Source organism: Hippopotamus amphibius, chromosome 2 (genome assembly GCF_030028045.1).
Source record: "Hippopotamus amphibius kiboko isolate mHipAmp2 chromosome 2, mHipAmp2.hap2, whole genome shotgun sequence".
NCBI lineage: Eukaryota > Metazoa > Chordata > Mammalia > Artiodactyla > Hippopotamidae > Hippopotamus > Hippopotamus amphibius.
This window is the reverse complement of record NC_080187.1, coordinates 60,802,356-60,823,094: the sequence shown is the minus strand read 5'-3', so window position 1 is coordinate 60,823,094 and position 20,739 is coordinate 60,802,356. Positions and strand designations below refer to the sequence as shown.

The window sequence follows — 20,739 nt, the reverse complement described above, 5'->3', positions numbered from 1 at the left end:
AGCAGGGACAAGTGTAGGAGAAGGCAGACAGTCTTGCTTCGGGAAGGAGGGCACGGGAAGCGCCCATGGGATGGGTGGAGGCTGTGTGCCTTGCCATGCACACGCACGGCTTGGGGAGGGGAGAGGGTGTCTGCACGTGGGGCGCGTGGCTGTGAGTGTGGAGAACGGGAGCCGAGGGGAGGATCGGTGGGTGGTGTGAGTGAGTGTCAGTGGCACCGCGCGTCAGCGTGTGGGGGCCTCGCTGGGAGAGTGGGGGCGTGATCTTGCAAAAAGAGTGCATGCATTCTGCAACTGTGTTTCGGCGGGGGCTGCCTGTGTGGGTGAAGTGTCTGTGCCCACGGGGGAGTCTGGCCTCCATGCTGCCGGCTTGGCCACGTGTCCAATACCTGGGCTAGGCTGTCCACCTGGGGGTGCAAGTCTGAGGAATTCCTCATTCAGAGCTCATGTGCACGTGCACGCGCGCGCGCGCATATGTGTGTGTGTGTGTGTGTGTGTGTAAGACCAGAATAGGGATGCCCCCAGGATTCAGAAAGCTGACTTTGGGAGGCAATCTCCCTTGCAACTCCCCCAGCCCTATCAATCCAACTTATATAAGTGACACCCCAACCCGCCAACAGGACCAGCTATAAATAGAGACCAGAGCAGGAACAAGCTGAGGACCAAGCAAGCCTGAGGGGCTGGTGGGGAGATGCAGAAAGAGGGGCCTCTTCAGAGGAGGGTGTAGAAAGAGGATACAGAAACCCAAGCAAGAGAGCTAAGAGAAACTGGATGACTAGACGCATATTTTGGGGGGGTGGGGAAGGAATGAAGGGGATGCCTGGGCCCGCTCCTGCTGTCATGAGACGCAAAGTGGGGAGCAGGGCCTTGCGCAGGTGGGTTTCCAGGCTGGGACCCAGATTCTGGGCTCACGTGCCCCTGCCTGATGCTTCACCAGAGTGTAAGAGACTGCTGTTCGGGGTTGGCATTAGAGGAACCCCAACCCCAGTCCTAGCAGATAGAGCAGGGCTTAAAAATGGGGGTCAGGGAGAGAGATAAAATGAGAGGAGGGGAGTGGGGACTTCATAGTCTTAGAAAAGGTGCAAGCACAGGCTTGGCAAAGGATGTTCCAGTGAGCGCCCAGCCCAGAGCAGGGCGATTCTGGGGGTGATTGTGGGTGCCCGCTCCCCATGCACACACAGACACAGCCCTCAGGGCCTCCCCTGGAGGGCTGGCCTACTCCTGCCTGCCCTTCCCCTCTCCACCCTGGGATGCTGTTTTGGGAACTGGTGACCTAGCTGGATCCTGCCTTTATTTCTGGCATTGAGTTGTTGCCACAGTAACTGCGGGGGTGGGGCCGGGAAGAGAAGAGGGTGAAGGGGAAACAGCCAAGGGAAGGAAGGTGAAGAAAAGAAAGAAAAAGGGAATGGAAAGCAGAAAGAGCAAGATGGGACCCGGAGGGGGCAAGGCATGGGAGGGATACTATGAATGAAACTGGTGAGAAAGGAGAGGGGCAGAATCCCTGCCCACCTGACCCCAGCCCGCGAGGACAGCTCACCCATTTCATAATTCGTTTACTGTCTGCAAGGCCAGCCTCCAGCCTGGCTTGTCCCTGCCCCAGGGCACAGAGCCCGTGTGCCCCAGCCTCTCTGCTCCTTGTCCACAGGCCAGTCCAGTGAGTAGGATTCCGGTGGCTCCACGGCATAAGGTTAGCAAACGGGACCCCAAATCCCAAACTCAGATTAAAGTGGAGTCTTTGAGGACCCATTGAAAAGAGCACTCATTGGCTTTGACCTGAGACAGACCTGGGTAGGAATTCCAGCTTGGCTTCTGGGGGGCGTGGAGGGGGTGGGGAGCTTTGGCAAGTCAATCTCTCAGCCACATTTTCATCTCCTAATGGGGAGACATGAGCTTGTGTGAAGCTAGAGTGGATGGGTGAAAGTCCTTGACCCAGAGCAAGTAGTGGTTGGTTTAGAACAGGACAGGAAGCTGGACAAGAGGATCTCAGGCTGCGGTTCTGCGGCTAGAGCCTTCATGTCAACAAGTCCTGGGAGCTACGGCCGGCTCAGCCCTACCAGGAGCGGGCGCCGGCAGCGATGGGTGGGCGGGCCTTATCACCGGGGGCCAAGCGGCTCTAGTTGCTATGGAGACGGGCGGGTGGTGTGAGGTGGAGCCTGACTGGGGGCTCAGATAAGGCGCGGCTGCACAGCTGGGGGAGGGTGGGGCGGAGATGGAAGGACGAGGAGCCCTGGGGAGGCCGAGATGGCCCTTCCGCCACCTGGGCTGGCCTTCCTCCGCGGCTCTTTCCCTTTCCTCCCACTGCGCCCTCCCTTCCTGCTGCAGCCTGCCCTCTCGGTCTGTCCATGGGAGGCGGCCGGGACCTAGAAGCGCACGTGCAGAGACTAGGGGTGTGCGCGAGTGGGAAAGGAATCGGGGCTGGCGCAGGCGTGGTGTGAGCAGAGGGAGCGGGTGCGGATGCGCGAGGAAATTGGCTTTGGGGGCGGGGCCCGGCGTGGGTGGAGTAAGCGTTTGCCGGCGAGATGTGATTTGAGAAGCCAAGAAAACCCTCCCTCCTTCCCCCCCCACCAACTCCTACTCCACCGCAAAACATTTTCCCTGCTGGCTTAATATTTCACCAGCAAGACCTTCACTCCTTAAGGTTAGCCCCAGGTTAAAATGCCACGTCCCGGAAAGGGTAAGCTATTAACAATTTCCGCAGCTTGCTTTCTAACACACCAGGCGCTGGTGTGCAGGTTCCTGAAGGAATGTGGCTCAGGGCAGAAAGCGAGGAGACCCAGCCCAGGGGATGGGCAGGGGGCTGTGGACAGCTGTGGAGAAGAAGGGGCCAAGGGACGGAGCAGGGACAACGTTATTCTGAGTGGCTGCACCTGTGGGACAGTGTCTGTGCACAGGCGAGTAAGGGTTTCAGCGCAAGACCTTGTAACCTGTGACCCGGCTCACCTTGAATCCCTCCCCTCCCTCCCTGGGCAGTGGCCACTCTGATAGGCAGCCATCGCCCCACTCTGTACCCAGCCGCAACTGGTGTTCAGGGGCAGGGCGCCTGGGCCACCCCCAGGTTCAGCCCGAGGCTCCAGCACATGTAAAGGCTCTCCTTTCTCCTGGCTGCTCAACTGTCCACACTCCCCACCGTGACGCTTCCAGTCCTTTCTACTCTCTTCAGCCTCTGCCTAACCCACCTGGAGGGTCTGCATATGACCTTATCTCTCACTTTTCCTGAGAAAATAGAGGGATTAGCCCCCTCTAAATGCCCCTAGATTGCCGTTACCCAACTTTCCCTTTCCTCTTCTTTCAGGGAAGCTAGTGCTTGCTTGCTTTCCAAAGGCAGTCCTTCAGTTTGGCCTGGACCCAATCCCTTTCCCTGTCTCCTGCTGGGACCTTCCTCCCTCAAGTGCCCCCCATCTCCTGCAGCCATAATTTCTTCTTCTCTACTCTTCACCCTCCACTGCCTACAACTGTGTTCAGGTCTCCCTTTTCCTGAAAAACCTGCAGTCAAGCTCACCTCCTCCAAAGTTACTCTCCTAGCCCCCTCCTGCCCTTCTGTCACACTTCTCAGAAGTGCCCCTCCCGCAGCCTGTGCATCCTGGCCAACCCTCCCCAGCCCCATCCCTAACAAGGAGGCCTCGCTATTCCTCTGCAGATGCTCTCAGAAGCCACCAGGCCTTGACATCCAAACTGGCGAGCTGTCACTCCTTTCTGCATGTCTTCCCTTCTCTGGGCAATGGACTCTTGGCTTCACAACGTTCTTTCGCGACCCCCCTTTTCCTCCCCCAACTCTTTCTTTCAATGTTTATTGCACACTTACTGTGTTTTAGGCCCTTTACTGAAAATACAAAGAATCACTAGATACACTCCCAGCCCCTCAGGGAATTGGCCTTCTAGTCCTACCCCTCCCTTTCATGTCATCTCGAGCTCCTTTTTACTTCTAGTCCCCTAAGTGTTTCCCAGGATGCTGTTTTTGACCTTCTTTCTCCATTGCCAACCTCATATGCAGACTACCATCTCTAGCTCAAATGGCTCCCAAATCTCTACTTCCAGCTACTGCGCCTCCCTCAACCTCAACTGGCAGAAAGTGACCTCATTGCCTCCCCGTCTCCTGTCATTGCTACCTGCTCCTCCCTTGGCAGGGGCGGGGGGGTGGCGTCTCCAGATCAAGTCCTGTTTTGCACATTCTGCCTCTAGGATTTCTCTCACTTGGCCCTTTCCATCTTCTGCCCCAGGCCCAAGTCTAGACCCTCACGATCCCCTGCCTGAACTACTGCCGTAACTCCCTGGCTGGGCTCTCTGTGGATGGCCTCTTCCTGTCTAATCCATCTCCCAGGCTGCAGCCAGATTCATTTTCCCGAGGCGCTGCTTGGATCCGTCACTTCTTTGTTTTAAAAAACGTTTCTAAGCATTCCGTAGCCCTGGCTGCCCACAGAATACATTTGGAATCCCCTTGTCTGAGTTCAAGGCATCTACAATCTGGCCCCCAACTTCCTGCCTCAAACCTGTCTCAGCCTCATGAGCTCCACGGTTCAGCCATATTTGCTGTCCCCAGACAGACCCGGTGCTTCCCGGTGTCTCCAGTTTTGCTCATGCTGTGGCCTCTTTCAAGTATCCCGTTTTTAGTCTTTGCATGATCTCAGACTGGGCGTCTTTCAAGGCCTGCCTCAAATACCTCCTCCTCTAAGAAACCTTTTTTTTATTTTCCTCTCTTGACACCACAGCAGTAGTGATCCCTCTCTCCGGTGGCCTCTCACAGCCTTTTCTGCTATCTTATCAGGCACAGGTAATTTTCTGCTTTGCATGGGCGTTATCTATACACATGGCCTCATTTCTGCTGGGGCAGCTTAGCTCCTTTGACTCAACTTTCTGTTTCCCATAAGACTTACCACAGAGCAATGCTCTGTGGTCATTGCAGAATAGGTGCTCAGAAAGTATTTGGTGAATGGATGAATAAAACAATACATGACTGGATGGGCAGGTGGATGGATGAATGGATGGATGGATGGATGGATGGATGGATAGATGGATGGGTGGATGGATGGATGGGTGGATGGATGAATGAGTGTTTGTCTCTAGGGTTAAGCCAAGTGTATGGCTAGTTTGACAATGTCTCTTAACAAAGTAAAGATGAAATAGAAGTGAGAGAGGGCTAACAGCTCTTTGAATCTGTACTAGAGTTTATTCTGGTCCTCAGACACCCAGTTAAAAGCATTACAAAGTGAATGTTAAGAAAGCAGGAGAAGGATGAAGCTCTGGAATGGAGCCTTTCCATGGGCACCAATACCCAGTGTGCCTCTGATGCCCAGAGTCTTGTCTTGGAGACGCCTTGGCTCTAGAATTCCAAAAAGACTTGAGAAATGTGGCAAATGCTAGTCTATCCCCATAGTACTAGGGAGGCACTATGAATCATGCCAATGCTGAAGCACAGTCATTTTCACCTCCACAACTCTGGAGAAGTTTTTAACTTCTCTGAGCCTCGGTTTTCTCATCTGTAAAATGGGTCTACATTATAGGGTTGTTGCGGCAGTAGGGGAAATGAAACAAAATAATCCTTGTAAAGTGCTGATCAAAGTACCCAGCATGAGCTTTCAAAAAAATGATAGCTGTTTGTTTTGTTTTGCAATATCCTGTTCATTTATTTACCATTGCCATTTAAGAGGCTAGTATACAGAAATTTTAAAAATGATAGCTATTATTGCTGTTGGTTTTGTCCTCTAGAAGTCAGCAGTCATTCTAGTTAGCAAGAAAACATGTCAGGCAGCATATAATCAAGGACTGATTTACATAATTCTCTTTTTAAGTTCCACTGCAATTCAGAGAAGAGTTTAGCAATGAGGACTGGAATAATAGGGGAGGTGTCCAAGAGGAGGGGGGTTTAAGATGGCCCTTAAAGGATGGCTGGGATCTGGGAGGCAAGAATAGTGCAAGAGCATGCCCCAAAGCAGGGAAGTGGAAGTGAGGGCTGCCTCTGCCTGGTGGTGGAGAGACAGTGAGCAAAATGGCCTGATACAAAGTAACAGGTGATAATAAGGTTGGGAACCCCAGTGATCTCAGGATGATCTCAGTCTTTCATGACCCTCTCTGGCAAAGAATGGTTACAGAAAAGCCAGCTAAGTTCACTAGTCCTTGGGGAGATAGAAACAGTAATACTTAACACTCTACATAGAATTTATAATATTTTTAACACTTCACGTTATAACTTACCTAATAATCAGAACAACCCTATGACACAGATACAATTACTATCTTCCATTTTACAGATGAGAAATGTGAGGCACAGAGAGGGTTAGTAACTTGCCTAAGGTCACACAGCTTCTGAGTAGCAGAACTTCCTCTTCCCAGACACTCCAGTCCAGAATCCTTGCTCTTAACCACTACATTATTGCTTCATCTTCTCTCTACCTTCTGTACAGAGAAGCTCTCTTCACTCTATGGCTTACTGCCAGCAGTTGGAAGACAGTTCCACTGCCACCATCACATGGGAAATTCAGCCAGGCCATGTGTCCGGTCCAGAGGTGTGTGGGAAGGATGACAGGATTGCTAAGGGAGTTACTGAGGAAGGAGACCTGGGCTGTGGCCCCGGGGAACTCCTAATCTACTGCAGCAGACAGGACCCAACTCCCTAGGAACCAAGAGAGGGCAGTGCCAGCCCAGAGGCCTTCCTGCCCCTGAATCAGGGGCCCTGACTTACGGCAAAGTAGCACTTCAGAGGGCGGCCTCAGCACTGGCATTCTGAGAAGACGGTGGGGAGCTAGAATGTGGACTTGGCTCCAAAGGTGCTTTACCAAATGCCTGCAGGTGAGATTGCCTGCTGTACAGGGACAGGCACACGGGGGATGTGGCTCCCTCCAGCCCCCTCTCCCTTCTCCACTGGGGACGGATCCCACCCAGGGCAGAGCAGCAGCTCCCACCCAGTGACCTGACAGCGTCCCAACAAGTCGCCTGTCCTCCCCTCCCTCGGTAGTCACCCCATAGTATTACTAAGTCCCTCTGTGTTAAGCCTTTCTGGGCTACGAGAGGGCTGGCACCGTGGACAGCAGATTGAGGGGGAGGGGGGCGAGGGTACCAGCACAGAGCCAGGGAACGGCCAGGCAGAGGCCAGTGGGAGTGAGAACCTGGGCCTGAAACTGACCCGCAGCCCAGGCAGGGCAGGTGTGACGAAGCAGGGATGTGGAGGCTGCCCTGGGAACGGCTGGCCTCTGCCGTCATTTCCTTTCCAGCCAGAGAACAATGGCTCAAAAACAAGTACAACCCCCGTCCACTTTCCCGTCTCACCGCGGGGCACATACGAGCTCGCGGTCCCCGCGGCCGAGCGAACGGAAAGCCTGGAGCCCCGCTCCCTGGAGGCACGCCGGGCCAGAGGGGGCTGCTCTCGCCCCCGGCCTCTGAGATCGCGGGGCCCGACAGCCCCGGCTGGCACGTTCTCCCTCCCCTTCCAGGCCCTGCACTCGGCCAGCAGCCTGGAGAGTCACCGAGGGATGAGGACGCCACAGCCCGGGGGAGCGCCCTTTCTGCTCTCGCGGCCCCGAGCGCGCAGCGCCCAGAAGCCGGACAGAGCCTGACGCCCTGTCGTCTCCTCACCCCCGCGCACAGGGCTTTACGAGTGATCCGGCCGGCCAGCTCCCTGCTGCATGGAACGGCTGCAGAAGGTGCGCAGGGCTGCACCCCACGCCGGGGTAGTGGGGTGCCGGGGTCACGCGGTGGGGGCCAGGCTCCCAGCGGAGGGTCAGGTCGGGAGTCGAGGGTGCCACCTGGTGGTTACCCGCGGCGCCGCACCCCAGGGCCCCAGAGGCCTAGGGAAGCCCACCCCTGCCCCAGCCCCCTCCCTCAGGCCCGACCCTGGCACCCACGCACGTTCCCACCCTCCCGCCTTCTCGCTCTCCCCAGCAACCACTTACCTCCCCTGGGAGCGTCAGCTCCTCCCGAGACTCCAGTGTTCCCGGCTCTCCCTCCAGCATCGTGGTGAGTACCTCTCGGCCACCAGCATCCTCAGGCTGGGAGGAGGGAGGGGTGGGGGACACGCTGGCTGCTGGGCAGCTTCACTCAAATGACCATGGTCCTGCCAGGGCAGGTAGACAGAGAGAACCCCAGATCCAGAGAAGGTTCTGCACACCCCAGCCTGCTGGTCTGGTCCTGTCTCGTTGTACCTAAAGTGCTAGGTGAAGGACTATCATTGTTTTAGGGTGATCCTCTAAACCCTTAAAATGAAAATAATAGAAATATTAACTTATAGGAGCTGACCTCTAAAACAGCTTCCCTCTTCTTCCTAGTAAATTGCAAGTCTGGCTTGTAAGACCAGTATACTAGGGGAGGCTTTTGGCACCTCTGATCCCTGTGTACCATTTCCCTTCAGGCCAAGATGGACAATCAGGTGCTGGGCTACAAGGACTTGGCCGCCATCCCCAAAGACAAGGCCATCCTGGACATCGAGAGGCCTGACCTCATGATCTATGAGCCCCACTTTACCTATTCTCTGCTGGAACATGTGGAGCTGCCCAGAAGCCGGGAGGTAAAGGGTGGGAGGTTCCTCTTGGACAGGACTTGGGGGAAGGGCTCCCCCAGCCAAACTGGGTGGGAGGCAGAATCCCTCTCATGCTTTCTTTCCTGGAGCCCAGACGCCAAAACCAGAAAGGGCCCTGTGCACAGGAATCACCAGTCGGTTTGTGAACTGGGTGTTTTTGCAGAGCAGGCAGAGATGGGCTGACAGCTGGATGCTAGCTCCAGGTGGAGAGCAGGGGAGGCTATGTTTGAATGGTAGCAGCACAGAGGCGGGTCATGTGGGAATGGGGTAGCAAAGGGCAGAAAGCGAGCAAATTTGTGGAAGGAACTCAGGAGAACTGAACTCAGAGGCTGGAAGCTGAGTGTGACCTGTGTGATGGTGTGGTCTCAGTTTCCCTTCCTATAAAATAGAGGTGATACCTTCACCTGTCCACCTCACCAGGTAGTCAAATGTACGAGATAACGCAGGACAGGTACTTTGTAAACTGTGTTGGAGAAAGGGGTAGTGTCACAGCTGAGCAGAGAGATGGGCCAGGCTGTGGGGAGACTTAAATGCCTGGCGAGGAGTCTGGACTCCATCCTGGATGCTGTGGGTCTCGTCCCTTCCCCTTGCTCATTGGCCCTGAGGTCAGGGCCATAGCCACGTTCAGCTGGCCCTCAGAGCACACGCACACTGCTCCAAGATCGTCAGCTTCTTCTGCTTCTTCTTGGTTCCTAGGGAAGGACTTAGGACCCTCTCTTGGGAGAGAGAGGATGGAGAGCCAGCCCTGGGAGCTGGCAAGGACTGAGAGAGAAGAGGTGGCCCAGAAATTGGCCTGGCAATTGCACGGTTGGGTGGGGGGTGACGTGACCCACCTGGGGTCCTAGGGACGAGGGTTTAATCCCACCCTTGTGGCTCTGACCAGCCTCCTCTCCATTCACAGCGCTCGCTGTCACCCAAATCCACATCCCCCCCACCATCCCCAGAGGTGAGTCTGCCCTGCACCTGACACTTGCCCAGCCCTGCTCTGATGGAGCTCAACCCCATCCCTTACACACATCCAGACCGGGTTCAGCAGAGCCTAGGGGGTGATGAATCAGTGGACCTTGTCTTGTTATTGGCCAGCTCTGGGGCCATCTGCGTCTGACCCAGGATCTCATTTAATCCTTTCTCCTGGGTCAGGCACCATCAGCAGGTCGAGTCCTTGGATAGCCTTCCTCTGCCCTGGGGTTGGGGGCCTGTGGGCTGCTAGGGTGGGAGGATGGAGATAGTGGAGGGGGTGGGGTGGGGGACCTGGGAGCTGCAGTGAACCGCACTTCTGCTCTACAGGTGTGGGCAGAGAGCCGGTCCCCTGGAACCATCTCTCAGGCTTCAGCCCCAAGAACTACTGGGACACCCCGGACCAGCCTGCCCCATTTCCACCATCCAGGTAGGTTTTAGTGTCAGCATGGCCCTAGGACCTTTTTCCTTTTGGAACCCAAGCCCCTTACTCTCAGTCCCCCACTCCCTGGGGTATGTGCATACCACAGAACTGGCCAGAACCCCTGATGCTGGGACCCAGGCAGAACTCCCAGAGATGGTGGGCCTTGCTGCACTATCCCTCCCATCCGAACAGAAAAATCTCAACCCCTGAGGGACAATTCCAGGATCTCCAGTTCTGTCTTGGCTCTTGGCAAAAACCCATGAATTCCCTACCTTCTCCCAATCCATCTGTCTCCATGCTCTTCACTGACCCATCGTCCTTCTCACTCTTGCTCCCTCTCCACAGAGACCACCCGCCCAGATTTCAACATCTACAAGAAGCCACCCATCTACAAGCAGAGAGGTGAGGGTTCCCCTGACTGACCAGAGCCCCTTTCCCGCCACGTGCTGGGAGGCTGCGCTGAGGGCAGGGGGAGGGAGATGGGAGGACAGATGTTTATAATGCTGTGCTCTTGCTGCTGCGCAGCTTTTACGCCCAGGATCTCCCAGGTGTGAAGGGGGAGAGGTGAGGGAGTGGGGGGCTGGGGTGGGAGGCAGCCTGCAGGGCGGGGTGTGCCCAGGCTGACCTTGACCTCCCCCAACAGAGTCCACAGGAGGCAGCCCCCAGAGCAAGCACCTCATTGAGGACCTCATCATCGAGTCGTCCAAGTTCCCTGCGGCGCAGCCTCCAGACCCCAACCAGCCAGCCAAGATCGAGACGGACTACTGGCCGTGCCCCCCGTCACTGGCTGTTGTGGGTAGGAGAAACTGCTGGAGAAGGGAGAGGGGGCCAAGACATCACCTCATAGGCCCTGTTGAAGCCCCAGGAACACACCCCCGCCCCTCTTCTACCACCTGCATGAACCCTCCAGACTCTCTGCTCCCTCATCCCTGCAACCCCATCGCTCTTGGTATAAGCAGCCCAGCTTATTAGTCATTCATCTGCTTTCGGTTCCTCTTTGAGCACTCAACAGACATTTGTCGAATTTCTAGTGTGTCCCAGGCTCTGTGATGAGAGCTCTGGAAAGAGAAAGAGAAATGAGACAAGGTCTTGGCCCCCAGTGACTTTTAAGTCATGTGAGCGTGTGTTGCCCACCCAGCTTCACCGCAAGGCTAGAAAATGTTGCTTTTATTTTATTTATTTTTAATTTATTTATCTTTGGCTGCATCGAGTCTTTGTTGCTGCATGTGGGCTTTCTTTAGTTGTGGTGAGCAGGGGCTACTCTGTTGCAGTGCACGGGCTTCTCATTGTGGTGGCTTCTCTTGTTGCAGAGCACGGGCTCTAAGCATGAGCTTCCGTAGTTGTGGTGCGTGGGCTCCGTAGTTGTGGCTTGTGGGCTTTAGAGCGCGGGCTCAGTAATTGTGGCGCACCGGCTTGGTTGCTCTGAGGCATGTGGGATCTTCCCGGACCAGGGCTCGAACCCATGTCCCCTGCGTTGGCAGGCAGATTCTTAACCACTGCACCACCAGGGAAGTCCCCACATTTTTGTTTTATAATAATAATTTGCAGTGTTCCCTTCAAGGTGCAGCCTCAGGACATGCAGAAAGCAGCCGCTGACAGATGCTTCTTGAGCACGTGGTTGATTGACTGACATGCCTGCTTTTGCCCGTGTTTTTCAGAGACAGAATGGAGGAAGCGGAAGGCATCGAGGAGGGGGGCAGAGGAGGAGGAGGAGGAGGAGGAGGATGACTCCGGGGAGGAGATGAAGGCTCTCAGAGAGCGTCAGAGAGAGGAACTCAGTAAGGTAGCGTCTCACTGCCCCCACTCGCCTCCCTGTGTCACGCTGGGGACGGAAGTTCATTCTGAATGGAACTAAGTGGGTTCATGTCTGAAGAGCACGCTGGTCAGAACATGTGGGAACTCCCTTTCTCTGCCAGAATGTCAGGATGCTGTTTTTGAAGGGGCACCAGGATTGCATGTTGCTTTGAGGGGACACCACTTATTGTTAGGGCCAAAAGCACAGAAAAGGGTGGCCTCACCAGTGCCAGGCTTCAGCAGGCAGAGTAGTTCATGGGACAAGGAGAAAGAAGAGAGCAGGCTGCTGGCCCCCAGGGGAGGAGAGAGGGTGTAGGGAGTCATGGAAAAACCACTGATGGCGACATGGGCTTCTGCTCTGGGCATCGTGACCTGGGATGCAGAGGCCCCGCGGCAGAGTTACACCAAGCAGCTCTGACCCCTTGCTCTCAAGGGTGGCCAGACCTAATGTGGCAGAGCTTCTGACCAGGACAGGTTGCACGGGCTCAGGGCCACCACTTAGCCCCTCGGGAAATCTATCCCCACACCTACCTGCAGTAGACCAACTCTGAACTTTTTGGAGGTGAGAAACAAGTATTGACGCCTTGACTCCATCTTCCTTTCTCCTTCCCAGGTTACTTCCAACTTGGGAAAGATGATCTTGAAAGAAGAGATGGAAAAGTCACTGCCTATCCGGAGGAAAACCCGCTCTCTGCCCGACCGGACACCTTTCCATACCTGTGAGTGTCACTGAGGGGACTTGGAATCACCTGGCCAGACCCTGGGGCCAGGATCAAGTAATCTGCTGAGTCTGTATGTCACACGCCCAGCACCGTGCTACTGTGGGTATAAGAGACGTAGAAGATTCAGTTGCTGGCCCAAGGTGCTCACGCTCTCCTTAAGGCAAGAGTACCAGTCATGGGACAAGATGCGATGATAAAAGATGGCATTGGCTAAAGCAGAATTAGCACATTTCATTTAATTCAACAAACATTTATTGGGTGTCTACCATGTTTTTGGCCCCAGAGATATAAAAACACTATAGTGCTGCCTTCCAGTAGCTTCTGGTCACGGGGAAAACTGACGTAGAACCTGGGGTTTCAGTGCATCATAGCAGGTGCGGTGAGATGAGAGGTATACTTCGAGTGCTTTGAGAGGATGGTGACAGGGCCTGGGTCCCAGAGTTGGAGGCATTAAACTAAGTCTTGAAGAATGAGATAAGGTGAGTGGGGGAGAAGGGCAGCACAGACCCCGGGGACAGTGTGGGAGCAGAAGCCAGGAACAGCAAACATCCGGCCAGAGGAGAGGGCCCCCAGGAGCCTGGAATTACAGCTCACAGAGCGTACCATGCAGTGGCCAGGGCTTTGTTGCCACGGTGCTCATCACTGAGGCTAACCTGGACTTCCTTCGAGCATGGTGGCTGGAGAAGAGAGGGGCAGATCTGAGAACCCAAAACTGGAAGCTACGAGGCCTCTAAGAGCCTGGCCTCGGAAGCCACAGGGCATCCTTCCACTGCCTTCCGCTGGTCAGAGCACCTCACCAATTGTCTGGTAAGGGCTAAATATATACTTAGGTCCAGAGAAGAGGAAATGGGTTTGAGAAATGTACAGACACAGTCTGCATAGAAATAGCCCCAGAGTTACAGATTTTCAACTTTACGATGGTGCAAAAGCAATATGCATTCAGTAGAAACTGTACCTCCAATTTTGAATTTTGATCTTTTCCCAGGCTAGAGATGTGTGGTATGATGCTCTCGTAACTTTTTTTTTTTTTTTTTTGGCCGCACCGCTCGGCTTACAGGATCTTAGTTCCCCAGGGATTGAACACCTACCCCCTGCAGTGGAAGCACAGAGTCTTAACCACAGGACCACCAGGGAAGTTCCATGATGCTCTCTTGAGATGCTGGGCAGTGGCAGCCCCAGCTCCCCGCTACCCACACCATCACGATGGGAAACAATCCACACACTTACAACCATTCTGTACCCAGACCACCATTCTGTTTTTCACTTTCAGTACAGTATGCAATAAATTACATAAGAAATTCAACACTTTATTGTAAAATAGCCTTTGTTTTAGAGGATTTTGCCCAGCTGGAGGCTCATATAAATATTCTGAGCACATTTAAGTTAGGCTGGGCTGAGCTCTGATGCTCGGTAAGTATGGTGTATTAAATGCATTTTTGACTTATGAGGGCTTATCGGGGTATGACTCCATCATAGGTTGAGGAAGATCTGTACAGGAGATGGAATCAACTGGACTTAGTGGCTGATTGGACGTGGGTGGTGAGGGAGAGCCGAGTTGGGGTTTTTTTGTCTTGGGTACTTGGTGATGACAGACCTGGGGCTGAGATCATGAAAGGGGCAGGTTTCAGTGGAAAGATGAAGAGACTGTTTTGGGGCAGGTTGGGTTTTAAGTGCATGTAGGTGGGAAGCGAGTTTGACTGAGTTGGAAGCTTGAGGCATGAGTCAGGGCTTAAGCAGAATCTTCAGCTTATACGTGGTAGTGGGACCATGAGAAAAAATCCGATTGTGGAGAGAAAGGGGAGGGAAGGGCAGGGTGCTGAGGGCTGTTACTTGGAGAGCACTCACACTACAATCCCTTTGGAAGGTTGGCTGGGAAGAGGTCAGAAATGAGACCTGGCCTCAGGATGCAGAAGGCTGGACTTGAAAGGGTTGGGGACTTGACTCTGGGAGCAGGCCACATCAGAAGTTGAGGTTTGGGATTTCCCTGGTGTTCCAGTGGTTAAGACTCCAGGCACCCAATGCAGGGAGCATGGGATCGATCCCTGGTCAGGGAGAACTAAGATCCCACATGCTTCGTGGCATGGCCAAAAAAAAAAAAGTTGAAGTTGTCTGCTGAGTGCATGGAGGGTGAGGCTTGGTGAGAATGGTGAAGATTCCGAACAACTTCTGGGGTGGGCTTCATCTCCATAGCCTGGGGGCAAAAGTGGAACCCTGGGCTGATGCATGGTTAGAGTTTTGTAAGGCAGGTGCTTAGGGACTGAGTGGCCAGACGAGCTGCTGAGTGTGGGTGAAAGCGGTTGCGTATCTACCCATGTGTCAAAGGTCAGGGAGAAGTGGGAGTATCAAGACACCGGAGGTTCCCCGTGATACTGACCAGCAGATGTGCCAGGAATGTGGCCAAGAGAGAGCTGCAAACAAAAAAGGGCGCGGTAGCCGCACAGTGGGATATGCAGGCTTCAGTGTCAAGGCGAAGCAGTTGTGGACGACAAGATCCAGGGGCTGGCCATTGGAAGGGGTTGCCTGCTGTGGAGTGGAGGTGAAAGCCCCTAGGGTGGGGGACTCAAGGAACCATTCAGGTTCATGTATGGCTGGGACATTCATGGGGTCATCGAAATGATATTTCACCAGGATGATATTTCAGTGTGAGTGGGAAGAGTTTCTGATAGGCCTTTTTAGAGAATGTGGGATAAATAGTTAAGGCCTGAAGAATGAGGCAGAGAGAGAGATGCCCTGAAGGTTGGATTCAGTCTTCATGCTCCACCAGGATTTGCTAGCAATGCAAAATTAGCTCTTTAATGTACATTTGGCCTTGCAAACTTGAGTAGCGAGATGTCTGCCTCAGTGTCACTGTTGGCATCCTTGAGCTTGTAAGGGATCAACGGTCATATGATTGCGTAGGGTACTCTCATAGCTGATCAACCTGAACAATTTCAGAATTACGAACAGGCGTGTCATTCTGACTTCATGGCAACGTTGAAATTAATGGTCACTTTCAAACATAAACAAGCAATCTAGGAGTAATTAGGAGTGAAAATCTTACACACTTTAGGGACTTCCCTGGAGGTCCAGTGGTTAAGACTCTCCACTTCCAATGCAGGGGGCACAGGTTCAATTCCTAGTTGGGGATGCTGTGCGGCGTGGCCAAAAGTTTTTTAAAAAGTCTTATCAGTCAGTTGAGGGAGAAGTGAATACTTACTATCACAAAACTGAAGTGTTTCAATAATGAATGAGTGTTGTGAAAGCAGACAATTTTCTACACAAAAATAAGAAGCATTAAGGGAAAAAAAATGAGGATCCCCCAAACACATTTTGTTCTCACGAAACTTCCAAATAACATATTTTATAAGAACATTTGAAGAAAACAATTCTCCTTTATAGTTTTGAGTCTGTCCAGGCTAAACCTTCACACACAAAAATGCTGGTCCCAACAATTGCTATACAATGCCAGCAATTTCTAGTCATCGGAGATGAAGGAATTTTGAGATTAGCCCGAACTAAGACTCTTTCTAGGAAAACCTGTAACCGAAAACCAGTTTTCTTGAATTATAATCTGCATTGCTTGAAAGCTTAGTGATATTATTGGATGTCAAATTGAAAGTGACATCTCATCATGCGAACGTCAAGTCCAGTGACTGCGGTGCCACCTAGTAGCTGACAGTGCCCAGAAAACTACTGCTTCTGTTTTATAACATCAAGCATTTGAAATTTGATTGCTAACCTTGCTAAACATAAAATGTAATAATTCGATTCTTTTGATTAAATTTTAGATTTATTTTCGTATTTCAGAGGTTCATTTTATGCTGGTGGGTCTCATCATCTGACTGTCATTGGCTGACTATCAATTTGAACACTCGGGCATTTGGCCCAAATGTCTATTTCGTGCACATCCGTTAGAAAGAGGGAAGGCATTAGGGACAGTTCAGAGCTGCCAGCACGATGCCACTTGCTGAAGGTAACAGAAGCTGGAGGCCAACAGAGGCCCACTGGGTTCCCCCAAGTGCCCCCCTCCACTGCCCTGCCCCTGGCTGGGGGGCCCAAGGAATGACTCTCTGGAATGATTGTCGCCCAAAGGAATTGAACCAGGACCTCCTGCTCTCTTCCAGCCTTGCATGCGGGAACGTCGAAGTCTTCTTCCCTCCCCGCCTACGGCAGGAGCACCCTGAGCCGGGTAAGGTCCCAGGACGGAGGTCACAGACCTCGCGGGAAGCATGTGCTTGTGGGGCCCATGAGGGACTGAGCCACTTGGGCACCCAGGGGCCGGTGGGCAGACCCTTACGGTGAAAGGGGACAATGCAGGATGCTCCAGCTTCCTCTTATCCCTTCCTGTCCTTCCCAGCTACAGTCCACAGACTTCAGCCCGTCTGGAAGTGAGACTGAAAGCCCAGGTGAGAGGCAAGGCTGACCTGATGCTGGGAAGGGGGCGCACGCAGGCCCCTGGGGCAGCCCAGGTCTGCGATGTGGGCAGGGCTCTGTGGCTGGAGGTCAGGGAGGCTGAGCTGGCAGGTTAGCAGGCCTGCTGACCTCAGAGCTGCCTCTGAACAATGACTTCTTTCCTGCAGGCCTGCAGGTGAGTGCCTTCTGGAGGGGAACACGTGGAGCACAGGAGCCACGGATGGACAGGGGACTGGCAGTGTTGGGGGAGGGGTGTGGGGCCATGGAGTCACCTGGTGAGGACATAAGGAGCCCGTGGTAAGGCTGGGGACATCTCCCTGCCCCACTCTGGCTCACTGCGGCTTTGGTCTCCCCAGAACGGAGAGGGCCAGAGGGGGAGGATGGACCGGGGGAACTCCCTGCCCTGTGTGCTGGAGCAGAAGGTGAGGGGCAGGGGCAGAGGCAGGGGGTGGTGGTGGGCAGGGGACAGAACCGTCTCTAGTGGGTGTGGGCCAGTTGGGGGAGGAGCCAGAGAAGGGAATGCACTGAGGGGTCCTCCTGGCGGATGATGGCAGGGGCAGCACGGAAGTTGGGGGGAGCTGGAGGACAAGATGGCATGAGCCCCCATGGCCCCTGTGGGCTGATAAGGGGGCCTGGGGGTGGAGGAGGTTACCTTGACAGGGACCTCTATGAGCCTAATACTTACTGCCCGCCTCCCCTCCCCCCCAGATCTATCCTTACGAAACGCTGGTGGTGACCAACAGGGGGCGAACCAAGTTGCCTCCGGGTGTGGATCGGATGAGGCTTGAGGTATGCAGGGAGGATGTGCTGGGCGGGCGAGGGGCTCGCAAGCAGGCAGCCTCCCCTGCCTGGTAGGGGAGAAGGTAGCCCAGCCCCACCTCACACGTCCTCTCCCTAAACGGCCTCCTGTCCCTCCCCCCCGGTACAGAGGCACCTGTCCGCGGAGGACTTCTCAAGGGTCTTTTCCATGTCTCCTGAAGAGTTTGGCAAGCTGGCTCTGTGGAAGCGAAACGAACTCAAGAAAAAGGCCTCTCTCTTCTGATGGCCCCCACCAGCTCCGTGACAGACCCTCACCCCTGCTGCTTCGGGGAGCTGGAGTCCCTAGACCCCAAAGCATCATTTCTGGGGGCAGCAGGGATGTGGGGCAGAGGTGGGATGGGCTCCGTTGCCCAGGTCGAGGGGGAGCAAAACCTCTGCAGGGTTGGGGTTGTGGGACGTGGACTTTCTTCCTCTTATGAGCCGGGGGCGGAGGGTGCCCTCCTTCTCTCATCTCTGGTCCTCACGGCACAGGGCAAACCCAGTCTGGACTCCGCACACACAGAGTTAATGTTTGCACCCTCTCCCTGCCCCCACCCCCACACGAAGGTCCCCGGAAGAGAGTGATGAGAAATGAACATGGCACTTAGTGGTCAGACGTGTCTGCTGTTCTGACCGGTAGGTGGGGAGAACCCTCAGGTCTAGTAGGAGGCACGTGAGGGTGGGAAGCAGCCAGGCAGGCAGAGAGCGCCCCAGGACCCTGTGTGCACCCAAGCACCCCTCTGCAGCTCACCTGGGACAGGTTCCCCTGCACCTGGGTCTCCTGCCTCTCAGCCTCCAGCAGGGAAGCCACCTGGCCCTCCAACTCACCCTGTCCTCCCCTTGCGACCCCTAAGCTTTGAAGCCTCTTGCTCCAGATCTGTGGCTTCCCCAGAAGCCTTGGCTTAGAGTGGAGATGTCGCCTATACAGACCCCCAGCCCACCATCAGCCTCCAGGCAGTCAGCTAGAATGTTACCTTCTAGCATTCAGGTCCTGGGCAGAACCCAGGCCTTCGGGCTCCCCTTGGATGGGATCAGGAGCTGGGCTGAGAGTCCTGGCTACCAGGTCCTGCCCACACCCATGCATCCCCCACCACACTCTCTAAAGAATGTAATTTATTGGGGCACCCCCAGCTGCTTTCCTCACCTAACTCTCTGCCCTACCTTAATCACGCTCCCAGCTTTTCTTCTCTCCAAATACACGTGTATATAATTATATATATATATTTTTGCCCGGGTCTGGGTTTTGTTCCTACCCAGACCCTGACATCCCTTTCCACCGTGTGTGTGAGATAACGCTGGGGGAGGGGGACTCTGCTTGGAATTAAAAGGTTGCATTGGGGCCCCAAATCTATTTGTTCTTTATGAGCTACCAGATCCAGATGAGAGGGACAGGTGATGCCAGGCTGAGAAAAGCCATGGAGCAAGGGTTCAAATGGTGGGGGGGGGGACGGGACACAGAGTTGGATGAAGGAGAGAGATGACACACATACTACCCTCCCCCATCCCTGGGCCAGAAAAGCGGGGGCAGTCTAGCAGGTCCTGTCTGCCTCCTCTCCTTCAGGGTCAGTGTGATGGTGGCATGGACGAGGGGACAGAAACTCACACTCTGGAGCGTGATACAGAGCCACCTGGGAGAAAAGGCTCTGTCCTCCACGGAGCCCCTAAATACTCCCCCTTGGCAGTCAAGCTCATCCACAGCTGACATGGTTGTACCCTTCTGGGCCTGTAATACAGTTCAATGGGGAGCCCAAATACCCAGGAAAGGTCAACTGTGTATGAGTGGGCAGTGAGCTGATTGTTGAGGGTCAGGTGGGGAAAACTAAGGGATGGAGAAATGACGGGTGAAATCCAGCAGGAGCAAGGGTCAAGTGGAGGCCGAGGGAGCAGGGGTAACTTGGTCTTGGTTGCCTTGGCAGGACCACCCAGGGGGAATAGACATGAAACGAACCTGCTGAAGTGGGTGGAGGTGGTGAAGACTGGATTGGAAGATCAGAAGGAGGACTTTGGGTGTGGGTGCTGGTGGGAGTGAGGCCGGCTCACCTGGGGGGAACAGAACCTGAGTTTGGGCACCTGGAGAGGTATGCAGTCCAGAGGACCCAGTGAGTTGGAGGCGGACCAGCGTGTGAGCCCAAGACTGGACCCCGCACCTGAATCAACTCTCTTGCCCTCGGAAGAGTTTCTAGCCCCTTTGTCTGAAACAAAAGCAAAGTGGGTAAGAATCGCTCAAATGTGAATGATTAAATTGTAGGAGTTTTGTTACATCCACAACATTGTTTGATCCTCTCGACAAACTTTCGAGATCAATGGCAGTGGCTGCTTTCATCCTTTCCAAGAATGAGAAAATCATGGCATAGAGACAATTCACAAGCTTGAAGCTACAACCAACTAATGAATGCAGCTAGAGACACACATCCCAGTTTCTTCACTGCTCACCTGGCTCATTCCCAGTACAGACACAGTTGCCTCTCCAGGGGCAGCAGAGAGAGGAATGGTCCCCACACACACGTACCCAGGATTAGGTGTTCAGTCAACGTCTGGAAGGCTTACCCTGTTCTGGCGTGAGGGAAACAGGGGTGATGAGGCCAGCACCCTCCGTCCATGGAGCTCCCAGGCTGCTGAGCTCCAAGGGCTGTGAGAAGTGTCTGATCGCAGTGCACTGGGAAATGTTTGTGGTGGGGACAGAGGATGCAAAGTCCTACAGGAGTTGAAGTTCCTGAGAATTTAGAGCAGCTCAAAGTGGAGCTCTGTCCTAAAATAAAACCTTGGTGATTATTTAGTCCAGTGGTTTCCAAATCTTTTTAGTAGTCAATCTTTCTTAAAATTAGATCTTACTATTAGTAATTAGAATACATTTATAAGTTGATTTTATTTAATTTTTTGGCCATGCCACGTGGCATGTGGTATCTTAGTTCCCTGACCAGGGGTTGAACCCGTGTCCCCTGCAGTGGAGGCAAGGAATTCTAACCACTGGACTGCCAGGGAATTCCCTATAGGTTGAATTTTATAGTTAATTATTATGAAATCAATCAATGAGAACAAGGAAGCTATTTAATGGATATACAATTTTTAAGTCAGGGGTTATATATGACAGCTACCCTTTCACCAATCACAGGATCTAATTTATTCTTGTATTTGGTTGCATACTTTGG

At 53.8% G+C, this 20,739-nt stretch overlaps 1 protein-coding gene across 4 annotated transcripts; it reads left to right on the top strand.

Annotated features, from left to right (window-relative positions):
* Window positions 1-7,236: 7,236 nt before the first annotated feature.
* DMTN (dematin actin binding protein) lies at window positions 7,237-18,893 on the top strand. Of its 4 annotated transcripts, XM_057720961.1 has the most exons (15): window positions 7,237-7,631; window positions 7,870-7,944; window positions 8,336-8,491; window positions 9,405-9,449; window positions 9,791-9,890; window positions 10,230-10,286; window positions 10,528-10,680; window positions 11,543-11,667; window positions 12,292-12,397; window positions 16,504-16,568; window positions 16,737-16,785; window positions 16,960-16,967; window positions 17,149-17,214; window positions 17,501-17,581; window positions 17,721-18,893. In XM_057720961.1, the coding sequence occupies exons 1-15, from the start codon at window positions 7,614-7,616 to the stop codon at window positions 17,832-17,834; spliced, it is 1,218 nt and encodes a 405-aa protein (XP_057576944.1). In that variant the 5' UTR covers window positions 7,237-7,613; the 3' UTR covers window positions 17,835-18,893. The 4 variants fall into 4 exon arrangements, with proteins under 4 accessions (XP_057576944.1, XP_057576946.1, XP_057576945.1 ...); XM_057720963.1 differs by lacking the exon at window positions 7,870-7,944; XM_057720962.1 differs by lacking the exon at window positions 9,405-9,449.
* Window positions 18,894-20,739: the final 1,846 nt, after the last annotated feature.